Source organism: Zalophus californianus, chromosome 4 (assembly GCF_009762305.2).
Source record: "Zalophus californianus isolate mZalCal1 chromosome 4, mZalCal1.pri.v2, whole genome shotgun sequence".
NCBI lineage: Eukaryota > Metazoa > Chordata > Mammalia > Carnivora > Otariidae > Zalophus > Zalophus californianus.
In genome coordinates this window covers 152,833,181-152,854,642 of record NC_045598.1, presented here as the reverse complement: position 1 = coordinate 152,854,642, position 21,462 = coordinate 152,833,181, and the positions used below count along the sequence as shown (strand labels likewise).

At 42.7% G+C, this 21,462-nt stretch overlaps 1 protein-coding gene across 3 annotated transcripts in view; it reads right to left on the bottom strand.

The window, feature by feature from the left end:
- The window catches only part of MATN2 (matrilin 2), a 130,370-nt gene that overhangs the window by 28,235 nt on the left and 80,673 nt on the right, over positions 1 to 21,462 (bottom strand). For all 3 annotated transcript variants that reach the window (XM_027622807.2, XM_027622815.2, XM_027622820.2), the window contains 2 exons: positions 9,629 to 9,751; positions 3,441 to 3,563 (listed from right to left, as the gene is read on the bottom strand). In XM_027622807.2, coding sequence (XP_027478608.2) covers positions 3,441 to 3,563; positions 9,629 to 9,751 — 246 coding nt within the window. The remainder of the gene's footprint in view (positions 1 to 3,440; positions 3,564 to 9,628; positions 9,752 to 21,462) is intronic.

The following is a 21,462-nucleotide window of genomic DNA, read 5'->3' as shown; positions in this document are numbered from 1 at the left end:
GGGGGGGGGGGGGGGGGGGGGGAGCCCATAGGAGCCATTTACTTCATTGGCATCACAAAGAGCACTGCTGGAAGGTTTGTTTCATTCTACCCAGGGCAACTGGCCTCTGGAAATTCAGCCTTGTTTGTTTCTTCTTCTTCCCATTTCTGTGTTTTGAGGAGTAAAGCAAAGCGTCTACACCTCCTGTGTTGGTGTTAGCGACAGCAGCTCCTTGTGCCAGGACCTTGGCATCCTCATCTGCAGTCCTCAGGGCTACAGGCAAGTGTGAGCCCCATCTCAGAGAGGAAAGCGAGGCTCAGGGAGGCCCAGCTGCTTGCCCAAAGCCACACCGCTTAAGAATGAGGGTGGTGGTATCAAACCAGCTGGGCTCAAATCCCGCCTGCACCGCTTCCTAGCCAGGCGATGCTGGGCAGTCACTTGACCTCTGGGCCATGGCTTCCCGACCTGAGAAACGGGGATGATGTTGGTTGCTTTCTTAGAGGAATGTGGTGAGAAGGGGAGGAGTTGATACCTGTAAGGCCCTCAGACTGTAGCTGGCACACGGGAATTGCTGAGGGGATGCTTATTAAGTACCGCTGGGAAAGAATTAATTGTATAGTTTCATTTTTCTCTGAAAATGACACAGAAAAAGTGTTTTCACCCCCCCTACCCAGGACACCCAGATTCAGAAAACAAACCAGAGCCACAGCGTGCATGTGTGGCCGATCCTGGCACCCAAGCACTGCATAGCTGGCCCCCATGGGCAACGAGCACCGAAGGACAGTGAACATGAAGCTGTGGTGAGCAGAGCCCACAGACGGCCCTGCAGGCGGCCTCCCAGATTTCCCTGATGGAGAAAACGCACACCCAGGGACTGGAGACACATTGAAGGCCTTGTGCCGGGCCATCAAGCAGGCCTCTGACTCCTCAGAAGGGCCCGGGGCTGGTGCCTTCGGGAACATTCCACTGTTGGAGGCACCTACTGCGGACTCTTGCAGGATCTCAGGAGCCAGAAGCCCAGATTCACACCTTGGTTCCACCACGAGCCAGTCATGGAACACCAGGAAAGTTACTTACTCCTTTTCTGCCACAGGGTCCCTTGAATAGATATGACTGTAGATGATACAGCTACTCAGACACGAGGTAGATGCTTCCTAAGGCTACCGTGAGGATAAAGTGAGTGCGTGCCTGGAAAGGGCTCACCACAGCCTCACAGAGTGTGCACCTCATAAGGGCCTGCTGTTATTAGGGCCGGGGGCTCCCTGAGTACTTGAGGGAACCAGGATACCATGGCCTTCTTTGGGGACTCCTAGGAAGAAATGGCTTGGTTTATACTTTCTTGAAGCTAAGTGGTCTTTCTCATTTGATCCCAGAGAGACAGTATGGCCCACTCTCTTCTGGCCCCACTCTGAGCCCTTCAAGCCTCCTCCAAGCCACGCTGGGAGGGAAGAACAGGCGGGGGCCCCTGGAGCTCCAGGTGGGCTCAGCCAGGTCATGCCCAGCCTGTCCTGGGACACTTGCCAGGGCTGTCAGCTGGCAGACCCCACACTCCTGGAAGAAGGCAGAATGTACCCAGATCCATCTTTACCAGGACATCTCCTGCTCCCCACCAGCGTCTCATCAGGACTCAGAGACTTCCAGAAGCAAGTGTACAGCAGCACTAACTTTCTGGTTCAAAAGTTCTTTGACCTCCGAGATCAGTCCTTAGAAAGCTTACTGGAGGTACTTTGTTCCCTCTACAGACTGAAGGGGCACAAGTTTTCCTGAGGATTGCTCTGTACCTAATGCTTCATCTGTGAAACTTCCCCTTCTGGCAGTTTGTGGTCCAAATGCTCAACAGCTGCACTGTTCTCATTCACAATCTATCTCTGTCCCCAAAGCTGGAGCAGATGCGGGGCCTGCCGAGTGGAAAGCCGCACAAAGGGCCCCTTCTGTGCTGGCCATGCCACGGAGCCCCTCTCCCAGCAGAGCAGGGTCACAGGCATCCACCACAGTGCTCATGTGCCCCCCCCACCCCTGCTGGCCTGGGCCAGTGGAGACCGTGCCTCATAAAACATGATGGAACCGTCCAGCTGGCAAAGCCTGCAAGTTTCCATGCATTTACATCACCAAATGGAGATTTGTTGGGCCTCTTACACAAGAAAATTAAGAAAGGCTTCACAAAAAGTCGCATATTTCCCAGCTCCGCCCTCAGACCAGCTCTGTGGTAGCCCACATACTTTCAGAGGTCTGTCCCTTTTGGCTTCTTGTCCCAGCCTGCAGCCACACTGGTCACTCTCCCAGGCTCCGTGGTCATCATGAATTATTATCTTTCATTGTGTTTTCCTTGTGCCAGGCCCAGGCTAAGAGACTGAAATGGTCCTGCTTATTCCCCTTAAAAACTCGAGCACACCAATACTGCCCTTATTGCCACTTTTCTAAACAAAAGGGAAAATCAAGGCTTGGCAAAGTTAAATACTTGGCCTGGGACCACATGTCTACTAGGTGATCGTGCTTGGATTTTAGATTCTGGTAGGTCTGACTTAATCAGTGCTCTCCAACAGTGAAGAATAATATTAGCTAATATTTATTGAGTGCTTATTAATACTTAGTGGCACTATTCTTTTTTTAATTTAAATTCCATTAATTAACATATAGTATATTATTGGTTTCAGAGGTAGAGGTCAGTGACTCATCAGTCTTCTATGATGCCCAGGGCTCATTACATCACGTGCCCTCCTTAATGTCCATCACCCAGTTACGCCATCCCCCTGCCCACCTCCCCTCCAGCAACCCTCACTTTGTTTCCTATGATTAAGAGTCTCTTATGGTTTGTCTCCCTCTCTGATTTCATCTTGTTTTATTTTTCCCTCTCTTCCCCTATGAGCTTCTGTTTTCTTGCTTAAACTCCACATATGAGTGAGATCATATGATAACTGTCTTTCTCTGATTGACTTATTGGGCTTAGCATAAAACCCTCTAGTTCCATCCACGTTGTTGCAAATGGCAAGATGTCCTTTTCTTGATGGCTGAGTAGTATTTCACCATATATATATATATGGTGAAATATATATATATATATGGTGAATATATATATATATATATATATATATATATATATATATATATATATATACACACACACCACTTCTTCCTTATCCATTCATCTGTCGATGGACATCTGGGCTCTTCCCAATAGTTTGGCTATTGTGGACATTTAGCAGCATGTTTTTAAGAGCTTTATATGTATTGGTTTTTTTAATCCTCACAACCCAATCTGTGAGGTGGGTAGCATGAATAGTCCCATTTTATGGGTGATAAACTGAGGCAAGGAAGAGAAAGCCTCTTGGCCGGGATTTCTTCTTCCTCCTCATCTTGGACCATCAGGCTTTCAGGAGACCCAGCAGCTTCAGAAGCGAGCCCCAGGGCCTATGTGTGAACTGCGCCCTCCCATCCGAACCCCCCTGCCCCGGCACACTCACGGCTGCAAGTCTTGCCATTGGGGTCCAGGGTGTAGCCCCGGCGACAGCGACAGTAGTAACCTTCCTCCGTGTTGATGCATTCGTGCTCACAGCCCGGTTTGTTCAGCGCACAGTAGTTGATCCCTGAGGGGAGAAAGGGCAGACCCTCCTGCAGACTCTGGGCTTCTCCCAGGGCTGTGAGGTCAGCCCCTCATGGCAAATACTCAGTAAAGAAGGTGCTCTATAGGACAGAGAAGACGGCTCCTGCTTTCTGCGAGCCGGTTTGAAGGAGAACCTAGGATCAGAAGTCTGGATTTTTTCAGCTTGGGTCTTTTCCCCTTTTGATGGCCAAAAGCTGGTGAAGTGGGTTGAAGACAATTCCCAGCCCGTCCCTCCTCAAGAAAGATGGAAACACCCGGAAAATCCAGTTAGGCTTTTCTTCCCCAGTTAACCTGATCACTAGGGCTCAGAGCACGTAGGGAACCACTGTCTGCAGTGTTATCTGACAATGACATCGGATAGCACAAGGCAGACCCAACAAAAGTTGATTGTGCAAAAATATCCAGCTAGCTAGGGGAGGCAGGACCTGGCAGTTACATTAAGAACGGTCCAAATGCTTAAGCTCGGGTGCCTGGGTGGCTCAGTTGGTTAAGCGACTGCCTTCAGCTCAGGTCATGATCCTGGAGTCCTGGGATTGAGGCCCACGTCGGGCTCCCTGCTCAGCAGGGAGTCTGCTTCTCTCTCTGACCCTCTTCCCTCTCATGTTCTCTGTCTCTCAAATAAATAAATAAAATCTTTAAAAAAAAAAAAAAAACCCAAATGCTTAAGCTCGCTCTCCATGAGATCATGGCAGCCTCCATATCAAGAAAGTGGAGAAGATACATCTGATGCTTTGTGGCAGGGGGTTGTGGCAGTTGTGTCCTATGTAGACATTTGCCCCCCTCCAGGCTGGGTTTCTGCCAGCAGGTGGGAGCAGCATCTTTACCGGGAGCCAATTAGCATTTCATTTCCTGGTAGAAAATGTTAAAGTCACAAGACCCCATGAAGAACAGGTTATAAGGGAGATGGAGAACTGGGAAAGGAAATCAAATGACCTCGTGGAGGGTCTTCATGAGACTGGTGTTGGAGGAACTGTCCCCTTAGTGGCTGAGCTGGATCTGTTTAACTGCATTGTTCTTTCTCCTGCAGATGTGGGCAGACACTGCTGGTTACCATGCCAACAGCCATTACCCCGTCTTCTCGGGACTAGAACCCTGACCCCCAAGGCATGAATCATGGCTGATCTAAGCCAGCCTGGCAACCATCCTTTCGAGGGGCTATGATGCACCCTCCCAAGTGACTGGGGACAGAGTTTGAGGAGAACTGGCTGCACACTGAGCATGCAGAGAGCACTCTCACCACACGCAGGGAATGGCCAAAGAGGAGAGATGCCACCACAAGTGTCACTGACCCCTTGGCCTTCTCTGTAACTCATCCCTTCTGTGTGAGGGGAGGCAGGGTATTGTTAGCTGCGTGCGGTTTCAGTTCATCAGCCTGGAACTCATCAACAACCTTACCTGTGAGGAACAGAACTGAATGCTGGGAAACAAGCAAGGAGCTTCAATGAAGAAAAAGGGGCCTGTCAATAAAACACTGGCCACATACAGACAGACAAAAGAAAAACAAGCAAAGAGATAGAGTACAAAAGGCCCTACAGTCTGGGGCCACATAGCGGAGGGTCTGTGGGAATCGCTTCCTCACAGGCCCAGAGAAAGGTGAAATGGTTTTCAGTAAATGCTGCTTTAAAAAGCCAGCATTCAGCCACTATGGGAAACGGTATGGAGTTCCCTCAAAAAATTAAATGGAGAATTACCATAGGATCCAGCAATTCCACTTCTGCATATTTACCCAAAAGAATCAAAAGCAGGGACTTGAAATCAGCCTTAAAAAGGAAGGAAATTCTGACATATGCTACATCATGGATGATGCCTGAAGGCATCATGTGAAGTGAAATAAGTCAGACACAAAAGGACAAATATTATATGATTCCACTTATATGAGGTAACTTGAACAGGCAAACTCAGAGACACGGAAAATCAAATGGTGGTTGCCAGGAGCTGGGAGGCGGAGATGGGAATGGGGAGTCATTGTTTAATGGGTATAGTCTGGGGAGATGACAAAGTTCTGGAGTTTAAGGGTGATGATGGTTGCACAATAATGTGAATGTTCTTAATGCCACTGAAGTATACACTTAAAAATGGTTAGAACGGTCATTTTTATGTTAGGTGTATTTTACCACAATTTTTTTTTAAGATTTTTATTTAATTGACAGAGAGAGAGAGACAGCGAGAGAGGGAACACAGCAGGGGGAGTGGGAGAGGGGGAAGCAGGCTTCCCTCAGAGCAGGTACCCTGGGATCATGACCTGAGCCGAAGGCAGACGCTTAACAACTGAGCCACCCAGGCGCCCCACCACAATTTTTTTAAAAGCCAGCAATCTCTCTCTCTCTCTCTCTTTTTAAGGATTTACTTATTTGGGAGAGAGAGACAGAGAGAGAGACAGAGAGAGAGAGCATACCCTGCTGCACAAGCAGAGGGGAGGGGCCGAGGGAGAGGGAGAGAATGTCAAGCCGACTCCCGGCTGAGCCATGAGATCATGACCCTGAGATCGTGACCTGAGCCGAAATCAAGAGTCAGACACTCAACTGACTGAGCCACCCAGGTGCCCTCCCAGCATTATCTTTAAGAAAGATTTACATATGAAATAATTAAACTGAAAATCATTTTGATTCTTAAAGATGTGATCACTCAGCTATCTGGCAAACACGGACTCTTCTCCAAATGGTTCCTGATCGCAAAGGTTTAACTGTAGATCTTGGCCTTCTTTACATGCTTGAGTTACATTTCTTCACATGTGTATTACTTCATCAGTATTTACTGAGTACCTACCATGTGCCCCATATGTGTTTCAGTCTCCTCGCTAACTGTAAGTGCCACACATGGGCCAGGCTTGTGGGTAGCTTTACCTGGTGAAGCCCAGAGGGTCCAGTGAGCCCCACATGAGGTCAGCTGGAGGGACAGTCAGACAATAAATTTTAAACAGAACTTAGAAGTGCCAACTCACAAGAAAGGTGGAGATTTCCCTGAGAAGGTACGACATAAAAACATGAAAGAGCAGTGACCCCAGACAGTGAATCATAATGCCCATGGAGTGGCACAGATAGCACATTTCAGAGAAATTGGACAGGCTACTAAATGTTAAAGCAGGATGTCATGTTCCTTTGGTTTAGCAAATCCAGGTCCAGAGAAGGAGAGTAAGCCTGTTGAAGGTCATAGGGCCAGTATGAGTGACACTGCTAAGGCCAGCCCTCACATCTCCCAGCTCAGTCCAACCTTGTATGCCATCCCAGCTCTTCAAGTATGATGTCTCCAGCGACGGGGAGCATCAGCCACGGGGCCAGCATGAGCAATCCTGGAGCCCAGCACACGGGTCACACCCACATAGGATTCCGCCCTCAGGCCCCACCTCAACAGCCAGGCCAGTCCCAGTTTCTGTGCTTTGCACCACCGCCTTAATAATTTATGCTTTAAAATGATGACAGTACTTTCCAGAAAAAGAAATTGTGCCCAGATGAGGAGGAAGAAGAAATCCCGGCCAAGAGACTTTTCTTTAATAGAATTCTGCCTTGAACTTTGTTTTCCACCTTAATTGGATGACATCAAATTCCTTTGAAAAATAGATTTCTTATTAGATTTGAAAATTGCCCACATCCATCCACCATCTATTAAATGTAAATGGCTGTACCCTGAGCTTGAGGTCTGTAATGCTCTCGAGACCTTCAAACTCTTAATAACAAACTCCAGATTTAAATCTAATTTCTTGTTTCCCTCTTCCACATAATGCTCCAGAGAGACAGGGAGCGCTCACTTCCATTCACAGCTGTCTGCCATAATGGACAGAGTGCAAACATTAAGTCAGGGGTGGCTCTAACAGGCTGACCTCAGGAGCCCAGGGCTGGGTCTGCACAGACAATGGAACATGTAACAATGAGGCAGGAGGTTGAGAGAAGGGCTGGTGAGGACATGGAGTCTTAGAAACAAATTCCATTTTTCTTGGGATGAAAAAGTAGGACACCTGGCTAAAGAGGAAATGGAGCTATAATTGCTAAACATATATGGATGAGCATTAGGGACTCTGGACTGGGCCACAGCCTACAAACAAGCCCATGTATGGGCTCATTTGTGGTGGTCAAACTACTCCCAATGGTCACCTCCTTTCCACTCGCCCTTCTGTTTTTGACCTCCTTCCTCCCCTGATAACAATGCATGCGTCCACTGCCTTGGACCCTTCTCTTACTCCAAGTCCCTCTCCAGGCAGGATGTGGGGGAGTGGCAGAGGTTGAAGGAATCCTAGACGATTGGTAGGAGATGAAGAGCTTCAGGGGTGCCTGCGTGGTGTGGTCAGCTAAGTGGCTGACTCTTGGTTTCGGCTCAGGTCATGATCTCAGGGTTGTGAGCCTCACATGGGGTTCCATGCTCAGCACAGAGATGCTTGAGATTCTCTCTCTCTTCCCCTCCCACTTGTTCTGTCTCTCGCAAATAAATAAATGAAGAGATGAAGAGCTTCAAGCAAATTCCCCTTCACTGATGGCCGTATGCCTAACTAGTTCCCTTTTCCCTCCATTAGTAATACACATGAAGCTTGCAACCACAATGTGTGCCTGAGTTGAACCAGATCTAATTATCCCCTGCATAAGAGCTTTTGGTCTACAAATGAGTCCACCTGTGACTGATTTTCCCTGGGTATAGTCAGCCACTAACACACTTATCCCTAGAAAAAGGTGTAAATAGCAGAGAGGAGTGGCCAGGCCAGAAAAGTTGGCCCTTTACCCTAGTGAATGCATGTGTGGTCTAATGGAAAATATTCCACCTAATTGTTTTCACATTCTGAATGCTCTCAGTGAAAATTCCTATTTAATGCTCGAATGTTTGCAGGGTTTCCATCTAAGCAAGGCTGTAGGAATTATCTTTTATAAGAAAGGCGCAGTTTCAAAACATGGCCTCTGCAACCATCTACCACGGTACAAGGTCTAATGCTTATTAGAGTGAGGGGCTAAGTCCATATGTGCTGGGAGCAGAATGTGGCTTGTCTGGATTCAGTTCTATAGCCCACAGTGCTTTTTCAAAAGAAATACATGGTTGAGCGTTTGAAAATTCAGTCCTGCCTGTGATGCAGAGCCCTGCTGTACCTATCGCCAGGAAGAGGCAGGTGAAGTGCATGAGAACATACATCCCTAAGAGGGGGTTCCAGAAAGTTCTATAAACAAGACTGCCAGGAGAACACAAACAAGTCAGTATGTGTGTCGCCTGACTACAGAAATACTTTTTTAAAAAAGTTCACAATCTGCATGCTTTAAAAGCGCCATCTTTCTAAGGAGATCAAGTAATTCAAACAATAGTTGCAATTTCTCCAGGATGATAAATCTCAGAGAGATCCATTTACTCATTCCTTCAGTCATTCACTCAGCAAGTCTTGTGTTACACCTCCATGTGCTAAGCCCTTGGGGTGTTGAGGATTCAAGAGTGAGAGAGAGAGAGAAGACTCTCTGTCCTTGTGGACCTTCCATTCTAGTGGTTTCTCAGGGACAGTCTGGTTTAAAGAGATCCCATTTGGGGTCCGTGCTCTAGATCACCCTTGATGTGCTGATAGGTATTTGAGTCACTCAGCACATTATTCATTTCATCCTGTTGACACCATGTACCTCTTGAGTGCTGCGGGGATGCCCTAAAGTCAGAGTTGTTTTCTTTCTTCGTGTCAAAGAGGATAGAGCAGCAATTTCCCCTGCTTAGCAGCCATCAGGTATCTCATCTGGTATAACTGGAAGAAACTAACTCCTTTTACCTCCTGTCTCTGAGCCCAGACTGTTCTTTCTCAAAGTCCCAAATACATGTTGTGGGGCTAATGAGGAGGGGGGCGGTGTGCCCTCATTTCCCATAGGTTGGAGCTTTGACTCTACTCAGTGAATCCCGTGGCCAGACCCAGTCTATTCAGTCTCTAAAAATCATCCCCATCACAGAATCAGGAGTGACAAAAGGTAAAATCAAGGGCAGAAGAGTGTTAGTAAACACAAATGCTGAGTACAAGTATACTGGCTTCAGATTTGCAAGGAGAAGGAAATTTAGCAGGGCATTTATGGGAACAAGCCCTTCTCCTACACCCAGGTGACTTACTTCTGCAGGTCTTCTTATCTGGATTCAGGGTGAAACCTTTTAGGCAGCGGCAGGAGTAGGAGTCACCTATGTTAACACACTCGTGCTGGCAGCCATGATGAGACGAGGCACAGAAGTCTATCTCTGGAGAGAAAGAAAAATCATAATAATGATGAACAAAACAATAAATCTAACCGGAAAACCAAGGGATTTTCAGTCTTCATTTTCCCTAAACAGATAGATTCCTATAACCTCAAACACTCCCACTATGAAGGGATCTCTCAGTGAAGCTATTTCCACGTTTAGAGATATGGCCCCCCAGTGAGAACTTCCTTGACATTACAAAATGTTTATGCAGCAAATGAATTTGTGAAGATGCTTTCCTTGTCCTGGTTCATGTAAGAGCCCCTAAATAAAAAAGTATGATGGAGCATTTGTTCGTTGTATCACAGGCTGGGAAGAGAGAGCTTAGTTCAATGCTTTATGGAATTTATGCAGTTAAAACAATGAAATCTTCCCAAAGTCTAACCCCAAACTACTTAAATCCCTCACACACTGAGCCAAACAATAAAACATGAAGCCAGATCCTGGGAAAAAGAAGGTGTGAACGGCATAGATATCCTGAGTGCAAAAGACTGTTCTCATTTCTCCACTGGACTCATCTTCACTAGGATTTTCTCAAGGCTTCACAGTCAGAGAATGTGATCTCTAGGTACACATTAATTTAAACCAAAATATCAAGGGAAAAAAAAGGTTACATGGAATTTTTTATAATGGCATTTTACTTATATAAGCATTTTTAGATATGGAAGTGGTTTCTATGGAAGGGTTTGATCAAAGGTTTTGCTATCATGGGAATTGAAAACACTGCTTAAAATTGCTTGAAATAGTTGACCACTGATGGGGTCATAAATATTTTTGTTGTGATGAAGATTTTTATTGTATTAAGGAACATGTGACCTACGGATATCATTTTCATAATGAAGAATTTGGTATAAATGAGCTTTCCCAGCCCGTACCATAGGAAACAAAATGAGTAAGAGAAAGGCATGCAATCTCCTTAAAAGGAAAAACATTAAGTAAATGCCAATTCTTCCCAATTTAAAGTCATGGAAATGTTAAATGTACACAAAAATGGACAGAAGAGTATAATAAACTCGTATACATATCATTTGGCTTCAAGAGAATCAATCTACGTTCCTCTCATGTTAGGATTCCATGTTACTTTGAAACAAACCCCAGATGCTATATCATTTTGTCCACAGATATTTCATAATGTATCCTTAAAAGACTGGAATTCTTTATTTTTTTTTAAGATTTTATTTTTAAGTCATCTCTACACCCAGTGTGGGGCTCAAACTCATGACCCTGAGATCAAGAGTCACGTGCTCCACCGACTAAGCCAGCCAGGCACTCAAAAAGACTGGGAAGTTTTTAAAAAAAATATCATCACATATAAGGTATTTTGTAAAGCTTTTTATTTGGAAACAATTTCAAATTTACAAAAAGTTGCCAACATAAATGTACAAGAAACACCTGTATACTCTCTACCAGATTCACCTATTGTTAACATTTTACCCCATTTGCTTTATCATTTGTTCATCGCTCTGAACTATTTGAGGTAAGTTACATACATCATGGTCCTTTTTCCAAATACAGTGTGAGCTTCCTAAGAGGAGGGATATTCTCTTAGATAACCACAGTATAGTTGTAAAATTTATAAATTTACATTGATATAATACTTTAATCTACCATCCATATTCTAGTCTTATCAGTTGATCTAATAATGTTCTTTAGTGTTTTTACTCCTCCAGTATAGAATCCAGTATAAGGTCAGAGATTATATTTAGTTTTCATTTATGCTTAGCTTCCTTTAATCTAGAACCATGTGTCGAATGTAACCATTTAAATCAAAATGGGCTAAAATAAAATTAAATTAGGGGTGCCTGGGTGGCTCAGTTGAGCATCTGACTCATGATTTCGGGATCATCAGCTCGAGCCCCTTTTCAGGCTCTGTGTCTGCTTGTCCCTCTCCCTCCCCCTCTGCTCCTCCCCTCCCCACAAGCATGCACGCCCTCTCTCAAATAAATAAATACATAAATCGTTTTTAAAAATTAAATTAAGGGCGCCTGGGTGGCTCAGTTGGTTAAGTGACTGCCTTCGGCTCAGGTCATGATCCTGGAGTCCCGGGATCGAGTCCCGCATCAGGCTTCCTGCTCAGCAGGGAGTCTGCTTCTCCCTCTGACCCAACCCCCTCTCATGCTCTCTCTCTCATTCTCTCTCTCAAATAAATAAATAAAATCTTTAAAAAAAAATAAAAATTAAATTAAAAATCTAGTTCCTCAGTCACACCAGCCACATCTCAAGTATTCAATAGCCATAGTAGCTTCTGACTGCCGTACTGTATGGTGCAGATACAGAACATTGGCATCATCACAGAATGTTCTATTCAGTAGAACACTGATAGTCTAGAATATTTCTACAGCCTCTTTGGGTGTTATGACATTCACATTTTTGAGTAATACAGTTTCCCCTACTTGTTTTGAGTTTTATTGAGGTACAACGGACAAAAAGCACCTATTTAAGATGAACAACTTGATGAATTTTCACATACATATGCTTCCATGGAAACCATCACCCCAATCGAGATAATGAACTTATGCCATTCCTCTCAAAAGTTTTCTTGTGTCTCTTTCTAATTCATTCTTCTCCAAATCCTCTGGCCCCATATAATCATCAGTCTTTCAAAAATTTCAGTTTCTGTTTTCTAGAATTTTATTAAAATGGAGTCATATAGAATGTATTCTTTTGGATCTGGGTTCTTTTCTTTCTTTCTTTCTCTCTTTCTTAAAGATTTTATTTATTTATTTGAGAGAAAGAGAGAGGCAGAGACAGAGCATGAGCAGGGGGAAGGGGCAGAGGGAAAGGGAGAGGGGGAAGCAGACTCCCGCGGAGCAGGGAGCCTGACGCGGGCCTCAATCCCGGGACCCTGAGATCATGACCCGAGCCAAAGGCAGACGCTTAACCAACTGAGCTACCCAGGCACCCCGGGTCTGGATTCTTTCACTCATCATAATTATTTTGAGATTCATCCATGTTCATGTGTATTATCAATAGCTTGTTCCTTTTTATAGTATTTCATTACATGGATATACCACAATTTATTTATCCATTTACCTGGTGTTGGGATTTGAGTTGTTTCTAGTTTTGGGCTATCACAAATAAAGTAGCCAAGAACATTCATGTATAGGTCTTTATGTAGACATACGCTTTTATTTTTCTTGAGTCAACATCTAGGAGTAGAATGGTTGGGTCATACCATTGACATATGCTTAATTTCTTAAACATTCTCAACACCAGTTTATGAGAGTTTCGATTGCTCCACATCTTCACCAACACTTGGCCATTTTAGCCATTCTTTTAGGGTGTAGTAATCATCTCATTGTGCTTTTATTTTGCATTCCTGTAATTACTAACACTGTTGAATATATTTTCATATGCTTATTTGCCATCCCTATAACCTCTTTAGTGAAGTATCTCTTCAAATCTTTTGTCCATTTTTTTAAAGATTTTTATTTATTTATTGAGAGAGAGAGAGAGCATGAGAGGAAGGAGGGTCAGAGGGAGAAGCAGACCCCCTGCTGAGCAGGGAGCCCGATGCGGGACTCCTGGGACTCAGGATCATGACCTGAGCCGAAGGCAGTCGCTTAACCAACTGAGCCACCCAGGCGCCCTTGTCCATTTTTATTGGGTTGTTTGTCTCATTATTAAGCTTCAAGAGTTTTTTTATATATTCTAAATATAAATCTTTTTTTGGATATAATTTTTGCAAGTATTTCTTTTTCAGTCTATGGCTTGCCTTTTCATTTTAACAATGGTATCTTTTGAAGAACAAGAGCTTAAATTTTGATGAAGTTCAAGTTGTTCATTTTAATTTTCATAGTTTCTGCTTTTTGTGTCCTACCTTTGCCAAACTCAGGGTCACTGAGATCTTCTATGTTTCCTTCTAGAATTTTTATACTTTTGTTCTTATATTTAAGTTTAAAATTCATTTCAAGTTAAATTTTGTTATGGTATAAGCTGAACGTGAAGTTGCTTTTTTTTTTGCAATCCAATTGTTCCCTTTGTGGAAGACATTATCCTTTTCCCCATGAAATGCCTTGGCATCTTTATTGAAAATCATTTCACCATATATGTGTAGGGCTATTTCTGGACTCTATGCTGTCCCATTGACCTATATGTCCATCTTTACACCAATACCCCACTGTCTTGATAACTGTTGCTTTATAATTAGTATTAAAAAATCAGGTAGTTTAAGTTCTCCAATTTTGTGCATTGTTTTCAAAATTCATTTGACTGTTTTAATCCTTTGCATTTTCACATATATTTTAGAATCAGCTTGTCAGTTTCTACAAAAAAGCATGCTAGGATCATTATAAATATTGCTTTGATGTATAGATTACTTTGGAAAGGACAGTTAAATATTAAGTCTTCGGATCCATGAACATGATATATTTTATTAAGTCTTCTTTAATTTCCCTTAGCGATATTTTATAGCTTTCAGTGTATAGGTCTTTCACAATTTTTGTCAAATTTACCCATAGGTAACTACATATTTTTGATGTTATGATAAATGGTATTTTTTAATCTTGATTTTCCATTAAAAAATACAAAAAATAGTTGTTTTTTGCAATATAGACCTTGTATCCTGCAACCTTGCTAAACTCACTTAAAAGTTTTAGTAGCTTTTTTGTAGACTCCGCTGCATTTTCTACACAGATGATCATGTCTGTTAATAAAGATGCTTTAATTCTTCTTTTCCAATCCAGATTTCATTTCTTTTTTTCTTCCTTATTACAATGGCCAGAACCTATAGTACAATGCTAAAAGGAGGTGGTGAAATGGGTATCCTGTTTTGTTTCCAATCCTATAAGGAAAGCATTCAGTGTTTCATCAAGTATGACGTTACCTGATGCTTTCTCCACTGATGCATTTTATCAGATGGAGGCAGTTCTCAACATTCCTGGTTTGCAGAGGTTTTTTTCTTTTCTTTCTTTCTTTATTTTTAAAAGATTTTATTTATTTATTTGACAGAGAGAGACACAGCCAGAGAGGGAACACAGGCAGGGGGAGTGGGAGAGGGAGAAGTAGGCTTCCCATGGAGCAGGGAGTCTGATGCAGGGCTCGATCCCAGGACCCCGGGATCATGACCTGAGCCGAAGGCAGACGCTTAACCGACTGAGCCACCCAGGTGCCCCAGTTTTTTTCTTTTAAAAATCATAATTGGATGTCAGGTCTTGTGCAATGCTCTTTCTGTATCTATTGAGTTGGGCTATATGGTTTTTGCTTTTTCATATGTTAATATTGTGAGTTACACTGATCAAGTATTGAATGTTAAACGAATCTTGAATTCCTGGGATAAATCTCACTGGTTGAGATGCACTATCTTTTTTATATATTGTGGCATTTGATTGCTAAAAATATTTAAAGAACTTTTACATGTATTTTATGAGGGATATTTGTGTGTAGTTTTCTTTTCTTGTAATGTATTTTTCTCTTCTTGTAATATATTTTTCTGGGTTTTGTATAGGGATAATGCTGGCTTCATGGAATAAGTTGAAAAATGTTCCTTCTTCTTTGATTTTCTTGAAGAATTTGTGTAAATTAGTATTAGTTCTTACTCAAATGTTTGGTAGAATTCACGAGTTAAGTCAACTGGTCCTAGTGTTTTCTTTGTGGGATGGTTTATAAGTACAAGTTCAATTTATTTTTATAGATAGAGGCTTTATTCACATGATCTATTTCTTCTTGAGTTAATTTTAATTTGAACAGACTATTCATTAATCAAATAACAACTCCAAAAAATATATATTTGTCAATTATCTCTATATATTACTATATAATTTTGTGAAGAAAAGTAATTACACATGAAAATAAAGCAATGAGAAAATATTTTTTCCTAGTAAGTTAGCAAAAAAATTTTTAATCACCTCCTCAAAACACAGTAGAGTATAAATTGTTACAAACTTTTTGGAAAATAATTTTGCAATATACATCAAAAACCTTAAAATTGTTAACAGCCTTTGATTCAATAAATTTTCTTTTGTGTTTTACTCCTGGTCAGAAATGCAAAGACTTATATATGAGGATATTTGCCACAATACAATTTGAGCAGCGTAAAAAAATGTTGAGCAATTTGTGATACATACATATGATAAATTATCATGCAGACATTAAAATTTTTTAATGTTTTTGATAAAATTTAAATGACATTTGAAAATACTCATGATTTAATGTTATACCATATGATCTCAACTCTATAAAAATATATTCATGCACATAAAAAAGGCAGAAGAGAAAGAGCAAATCAGTATTAATTATGGTTATCTCTGGGTGATGAGAGTATAGATCATTTCATTTTATACAATTTCATTTCTATATGATCCAGTTTTCTACATTACTTTTGTAATCAAAAAGGGTATTAAAAATAAGTATACCTGTTCATAATTGTGAATTAGTTGCCATGGAAAATAGCATTAAAAAAAAATAGAAAAAAAGAACAGTGTGGGAAGTGCCCAGTAACGGCGAAGAAAATAATCAGGGAAAATTGCTGGGGACAATATGTATAGCTTCTGATGTCTATATCCAAAACACAAAATACAGGCAACAAGCAAAGCCAATTTAGGTTTTTAGAATAGGGGAGTGACTATGAACTCACAGGTATCACTGGAATTTGGGGATTCAAACATATGACTATGGAGAGGACAGGCTCTATGCTCCATGGACCACAACACTACATTACTATGTCTCATTGTCTTCTAGTCACATGGACTTCCTTGCTGTCCCTCAAATTGCCAAACCTCACAGTGCCTGCCTCAGGGCCTTTGCACTGGTGCCATTTCCCCTGCTTTAAACATCTCCTCCTTTCCTCACCTCTTTCAAGTCTTTGATCAAATGCCACTTTCCTGTGAGCCCTGTATTCTCATCTTACTCTGCTCCAATAGAATGTAAGATACTGTCCATAAGGACAGAAGTGTTTTAGTCTGTTTTACTTACCACTGCACGCTCAGTGTCTCTAATAGTATCTGGCACATTGTAGGTGCTCAACAAATAGTCGTTGAATGAATAAATGGGAATCGGTATTACTCTTAATGGAGTGTTTTGGAGGATTTAGATGGGTAAACACTGCCCACTAAGAACCAACAAGGGGTCACTAAGGATATAAGACAGATCTCACATACTTCTTCAGGCTTCTTTTTGCCAGGGTGCTTAAAATACCTCCCTCTATGAGGATAGCAGCTCAGCAATTAACATCTTCTGGGTACAGACATTCAGCCAGTTACAGACCTGACCAATTATTCTTTCATCCAGCACACATTTCTCCATCTGGTCTATGGGGTACAGGGCTTTCATCCACAAACTGGATGAATGTCTATGAAAGTATAGATAGTTCTTACCACATTTTCCATGACTGGCTAGTCTACTAAATGAAACAAAGTTATTCTGATATGACTCAGTCTCAGAGACCAAGAAAATACAAGAAGCTTAATTTGTTCTGTTGGTTTCAAAGTGCAAGGAAGTAGTTATCAGCTCAGTTTAAGGAATCACTTTCTAAGAGTCAGAGCTGCACAAAGTGGAACGCACTGCATGGGGTGTAGTGAGTGTCCTCTCAGTAGGAGTATTCAAGTGCAGGCTGGACGATGGCATGGTGGGAATATTGTAGGATGGGTGGTTGGGCTAGAACTAGGTTGAACTTTAAGGCCGCCTCTAACTGAGAGTCTTTGATTCATGCACACTGTTCTCACAAAAGTGGCATATTACAGCAGCTTAACCATGAGCTGGCCAGGAAACCCAAAGACTGATACATTTTACACATTTTATATTTTATGCCACTGATTCAGTATAAAATTATTCCCTTTTTCTGTGTTTCACTTTTAATGAAAGTATAAATATTCATGTAGTACTTTACTCTGTACAAAGCATTCCTACTTGAAAAAAGGATGGAAATGTCAACCAAGTTATCAATGGAGTCTAAAAAATAATGAGTATAATGATCTCAAAGTCAGTAAATAATAAATAACAATATGCTATTATATAAATTACAAATGTCTATAATTGCCTTAACTCATTATCGCATGAAACATGAAACCCACAGTCTCCTTGATACCAAGACATGAATTCCTGTCTGGTGGATGGAAGTCCTCTATCTTTCCCATGAAAAGACCCTTAACATCTGAGAATGTTCTCATGTCTGGCTCAGTAGTAATGGTTTCAAAGTAGACCTCAAAAAGTCTTGCCACAATAGGATCTAGCAATTTGAAAGCAGGGGCTTGAACAGATACTGGCACTTTCACGTTCATAGCAGCATTGTTCACTGTAGCCCAAAGGTAGAAGCAAGCCAGGTGTCTCGTGACAGAGGAACAGATAAACTAAATGTGATGTCTACATACAATGGAATATTACCGATGGAATATTACCCAGCCTTAAAAAAGAAGGACATTCCAACACAGGCCACAACATGAATGGGTGAATCTTGGAGACATTATGCTAAGTGAAATAAGCCAGTCACAAAAGGACAAATGTTGTATGATTCCACTTACACGAGGGACCTAGAGTAGTCGAATTCATAGAGACAAAAGTAGAAGGATGGTTGCCAGGGGCTGGGGGCTGGGAAGGGAATGGGGAGTTACTTAATAAGGATGAGTTTCAGTTTGGGGAGATGAAAAGTTCGGGAGCTGGATGGTGGAGATGGTTGCACAACAACGTTAATGTTCTTAACACCACCGAACTGTACCCTTTAAAATGGCTACAGTGGTAAATTTATTACATATATTTGACTGTAATGAAAAAAAGTCTTACCAATATTTTGCAAATTAATGGTACCTGCATATTTCTACTCTTCTCCCCTCTACAAAATATTCAGATAGGTTTGGATGGGTTGCTTCAGGATTGATATAAAGATACAAAGAATTGATATAAAAAGTGGTGCTTTTTTGAGTACTTACATATTTTATTTTATTTATTTATTATTTATTTATTCTTTAAAAAGATTTTATTTATTTATTTGACACACACAGAGAGAGAGAGAGAGAGCACAAGCAGGGGAGACAGAGAGAGAGGGAAAAGCAGGCTCCCCACTGAGCAGGGAGCCCTATGTGGAGCTCGATCCCAGGACCCCGGGATCATGACCCGAACCAAAGGCAGTTGCTTAACCAACTGAGCCACCCAGGAGCCCTGAGTACTTACATATTTTAAATTATATTATTTGTTCAGGAACATAAAGCTCTATTATGTACATTTTGGCTTAATCATGAATTAATCATGCTTTGGTAGATCACATTGACAGTCTCCTTTTCAATAATTATATACTTACCAATTGGATGAAGCCCTCAAATATACTCTTGGTTAAAAAGAGAGACAACATTTAAGGGACTGTGTATCTTTTGTTTCATTTCATTTTCTGCAAGTTTATGAGAAGTGGAAAAATTTTTTAAAAGCTCTCTCAACATCACGGGAGCACCCAGGCGGAGTTGGCTGGAAGCTGACACGATGTCTCATTAATTACTAATGGGATGGCTGCCTGGATTCTGAGTTTCCGCCTCAATCCTGTTTCTGTCTTTTTAACTGGCCCCTATTCCATAGTTCTCGTTCTGGTCCCTCACAGATGTGGGGTGCTTCCAAGGCTCTCAGTTCTTACTGCTGGGTTTTGCTTTATTTCCCACTCTCGCAGCTTTCCAAGTAAGCCGGGGGTCCCGTTCCTCTCGCCAGTAACCTCCCCAGGTCTGGCCCTCACCCTGCTCCCAAGCATGGGAGGAAAGGGGTCCTTTTTCTAGGGGACACATCTCCCCGATGCTGCCTGCCCAGACCCCTATAAGTGCCCAGCACTCTTCTCTGCCCACTTCTGGGTCTTGACTCTACCAGGGCCCAGAGGCAGCTGGAATGCTGGGCTCCGTGCCTAATTGGTGAGGCCTCCCAGCTGGACCAGTCCAGCCCCTGCCTCCCAGAAAGACCTCTCCTCCCAGGCCTCTGCGCTTCAGTGCCCACTGCCAGGGTCCCCTTGCCCGCACCATCCTGGGGCTTGTAATCCTCCACATCCCAAGAGCTTCTGGGATAGGAGACATGCTGAGCCACAGGGTGGGGGTGATCATGAGGCACTGGGAACTGGGGACAGGGACTCCAGGCAGGGATGGAGTTCTGCAGAGGCAGGAGGGAGACTGGATAGGATGTGTGTTTTCCTCCAAGTCTCATCCCAGCGGAAGCCTGGGGCCATACACTATTAAACTTAGCTCAGGCGTGTGGTATATGCTCAATAAATACCAATTTAAAGTCTTTGAAGGCAGTATCATCCCTTAAAAGAACTTGCTCAGCACCAGACAATTTTGCCTAATGGTTTATATGGATGATTTCATTTAGTTTTCAAGACAACACTATGAAGCAGGCAGCATTATTATCCCCTATTAGTTGAAGAAACCGAGGCGCAAATATCTTGCCCAAGATCACGCAGTGACAGAGCAGAATTTGATCTGAGGCTGAAGACAGCCCCTTGGCATCACATGGCCTCCTCTCTGATGAAGAGAACTGACCTATCAGCCCAGCAACCACATTCCCAGCCAGGACCAGAGCCCAGGCTACTGGCCTATGGTTCTGAAAATTCAGAGGGGAAGGGAGACGAGGCACAGAGGGGTCCACTCATTCATTCACTTCTTCTTTCAATAAACTGCATGTAGGTCCTGTGCCAGGCATGCGTCTGAGCCTGTCTGGCTCGCATCTTCCTCCTCCTGGCCACCCGTGTCTCAGCCTTCTTTGTCCGGAAAATAAATGACGGGCTCTGCCTTCAAGACTCAGCCCAGATATCTTGTCCTCCAGGAAGGACCTTGCCTTGTTCATTGCTATTGGCACATTTTTAGGGCTCCAGAAATGTAAGTTTTGACTGAATGTCTCCCTTGCAGTTGCACGCTCCACCCCTACCTCCAGCTCCAGTAGTTTGTAAGCTGCTGATGATTAGGTTTTGAAGGGCAAGTTTATATTCCAGGCATTGCGTGGGGGACGCTTTTTAAAACACTGTGCAAGTATATCCTGCCTTACATAATCAATTTATTTTAGAAAGGTTGTGGGTGCATGAACTTTTTATGAATTGAAATCCTATTTTCTCACTGAGGTATGTTTTAGAGATGACGTATGCTAACCTGCTGTTAAACTTCACTTTTTAGGGGCACCTGGGTGGCTCAGTCCGTTAAGCATTTGCCTTTGGCTCAGGTCATGATCCCGGGATCCTGGGATCCAGCCCCCCTGCTCAGTCGGGAGCCTGTTTCTACTTCTCCCTCTTGTGTTCTCTCCCGTGCGTGCACTCTCTCTCAAATAAATAAATAAAATCTAAAAAAAAAAAAAAACACTTTTTAAAAATGCTGAGCCCTAACACCTTAAAACCAAGCTTCTCTCAAGTGAACCCCTCTACAGGATGATAGTCCATACACAATCTCTTAAGTGCTCTGACATACCTTTACATGTAAAAGAACACTTTTGCAATCCTTTTGTAAAACATCTTTATAAATTTTTTATGGTCAGATTTTGGGAGCTCAAATTAATTTTGATTTGTGTGTGTATAGTTAAAATCAAATAGAACTAAATATGTCAAAAAGAATGAGCAATTCTCTGCAAACCGCCCTCTGCCCACCCCTCCCCCACCCCAAAGCAACCACATTCAACTCCTCTAGGCTCAGCGATTTTCCTGTATTTCTATGGAGTCAGAGCTGAAGCCCACAAGCCACAAGGCTTCAGTGAAAGTATTTCTTAAGCTCTGTTAATACTGATGGGCATAGCCCGGCTGAGCCAGCATGAAGTTAGATGGTCCGACT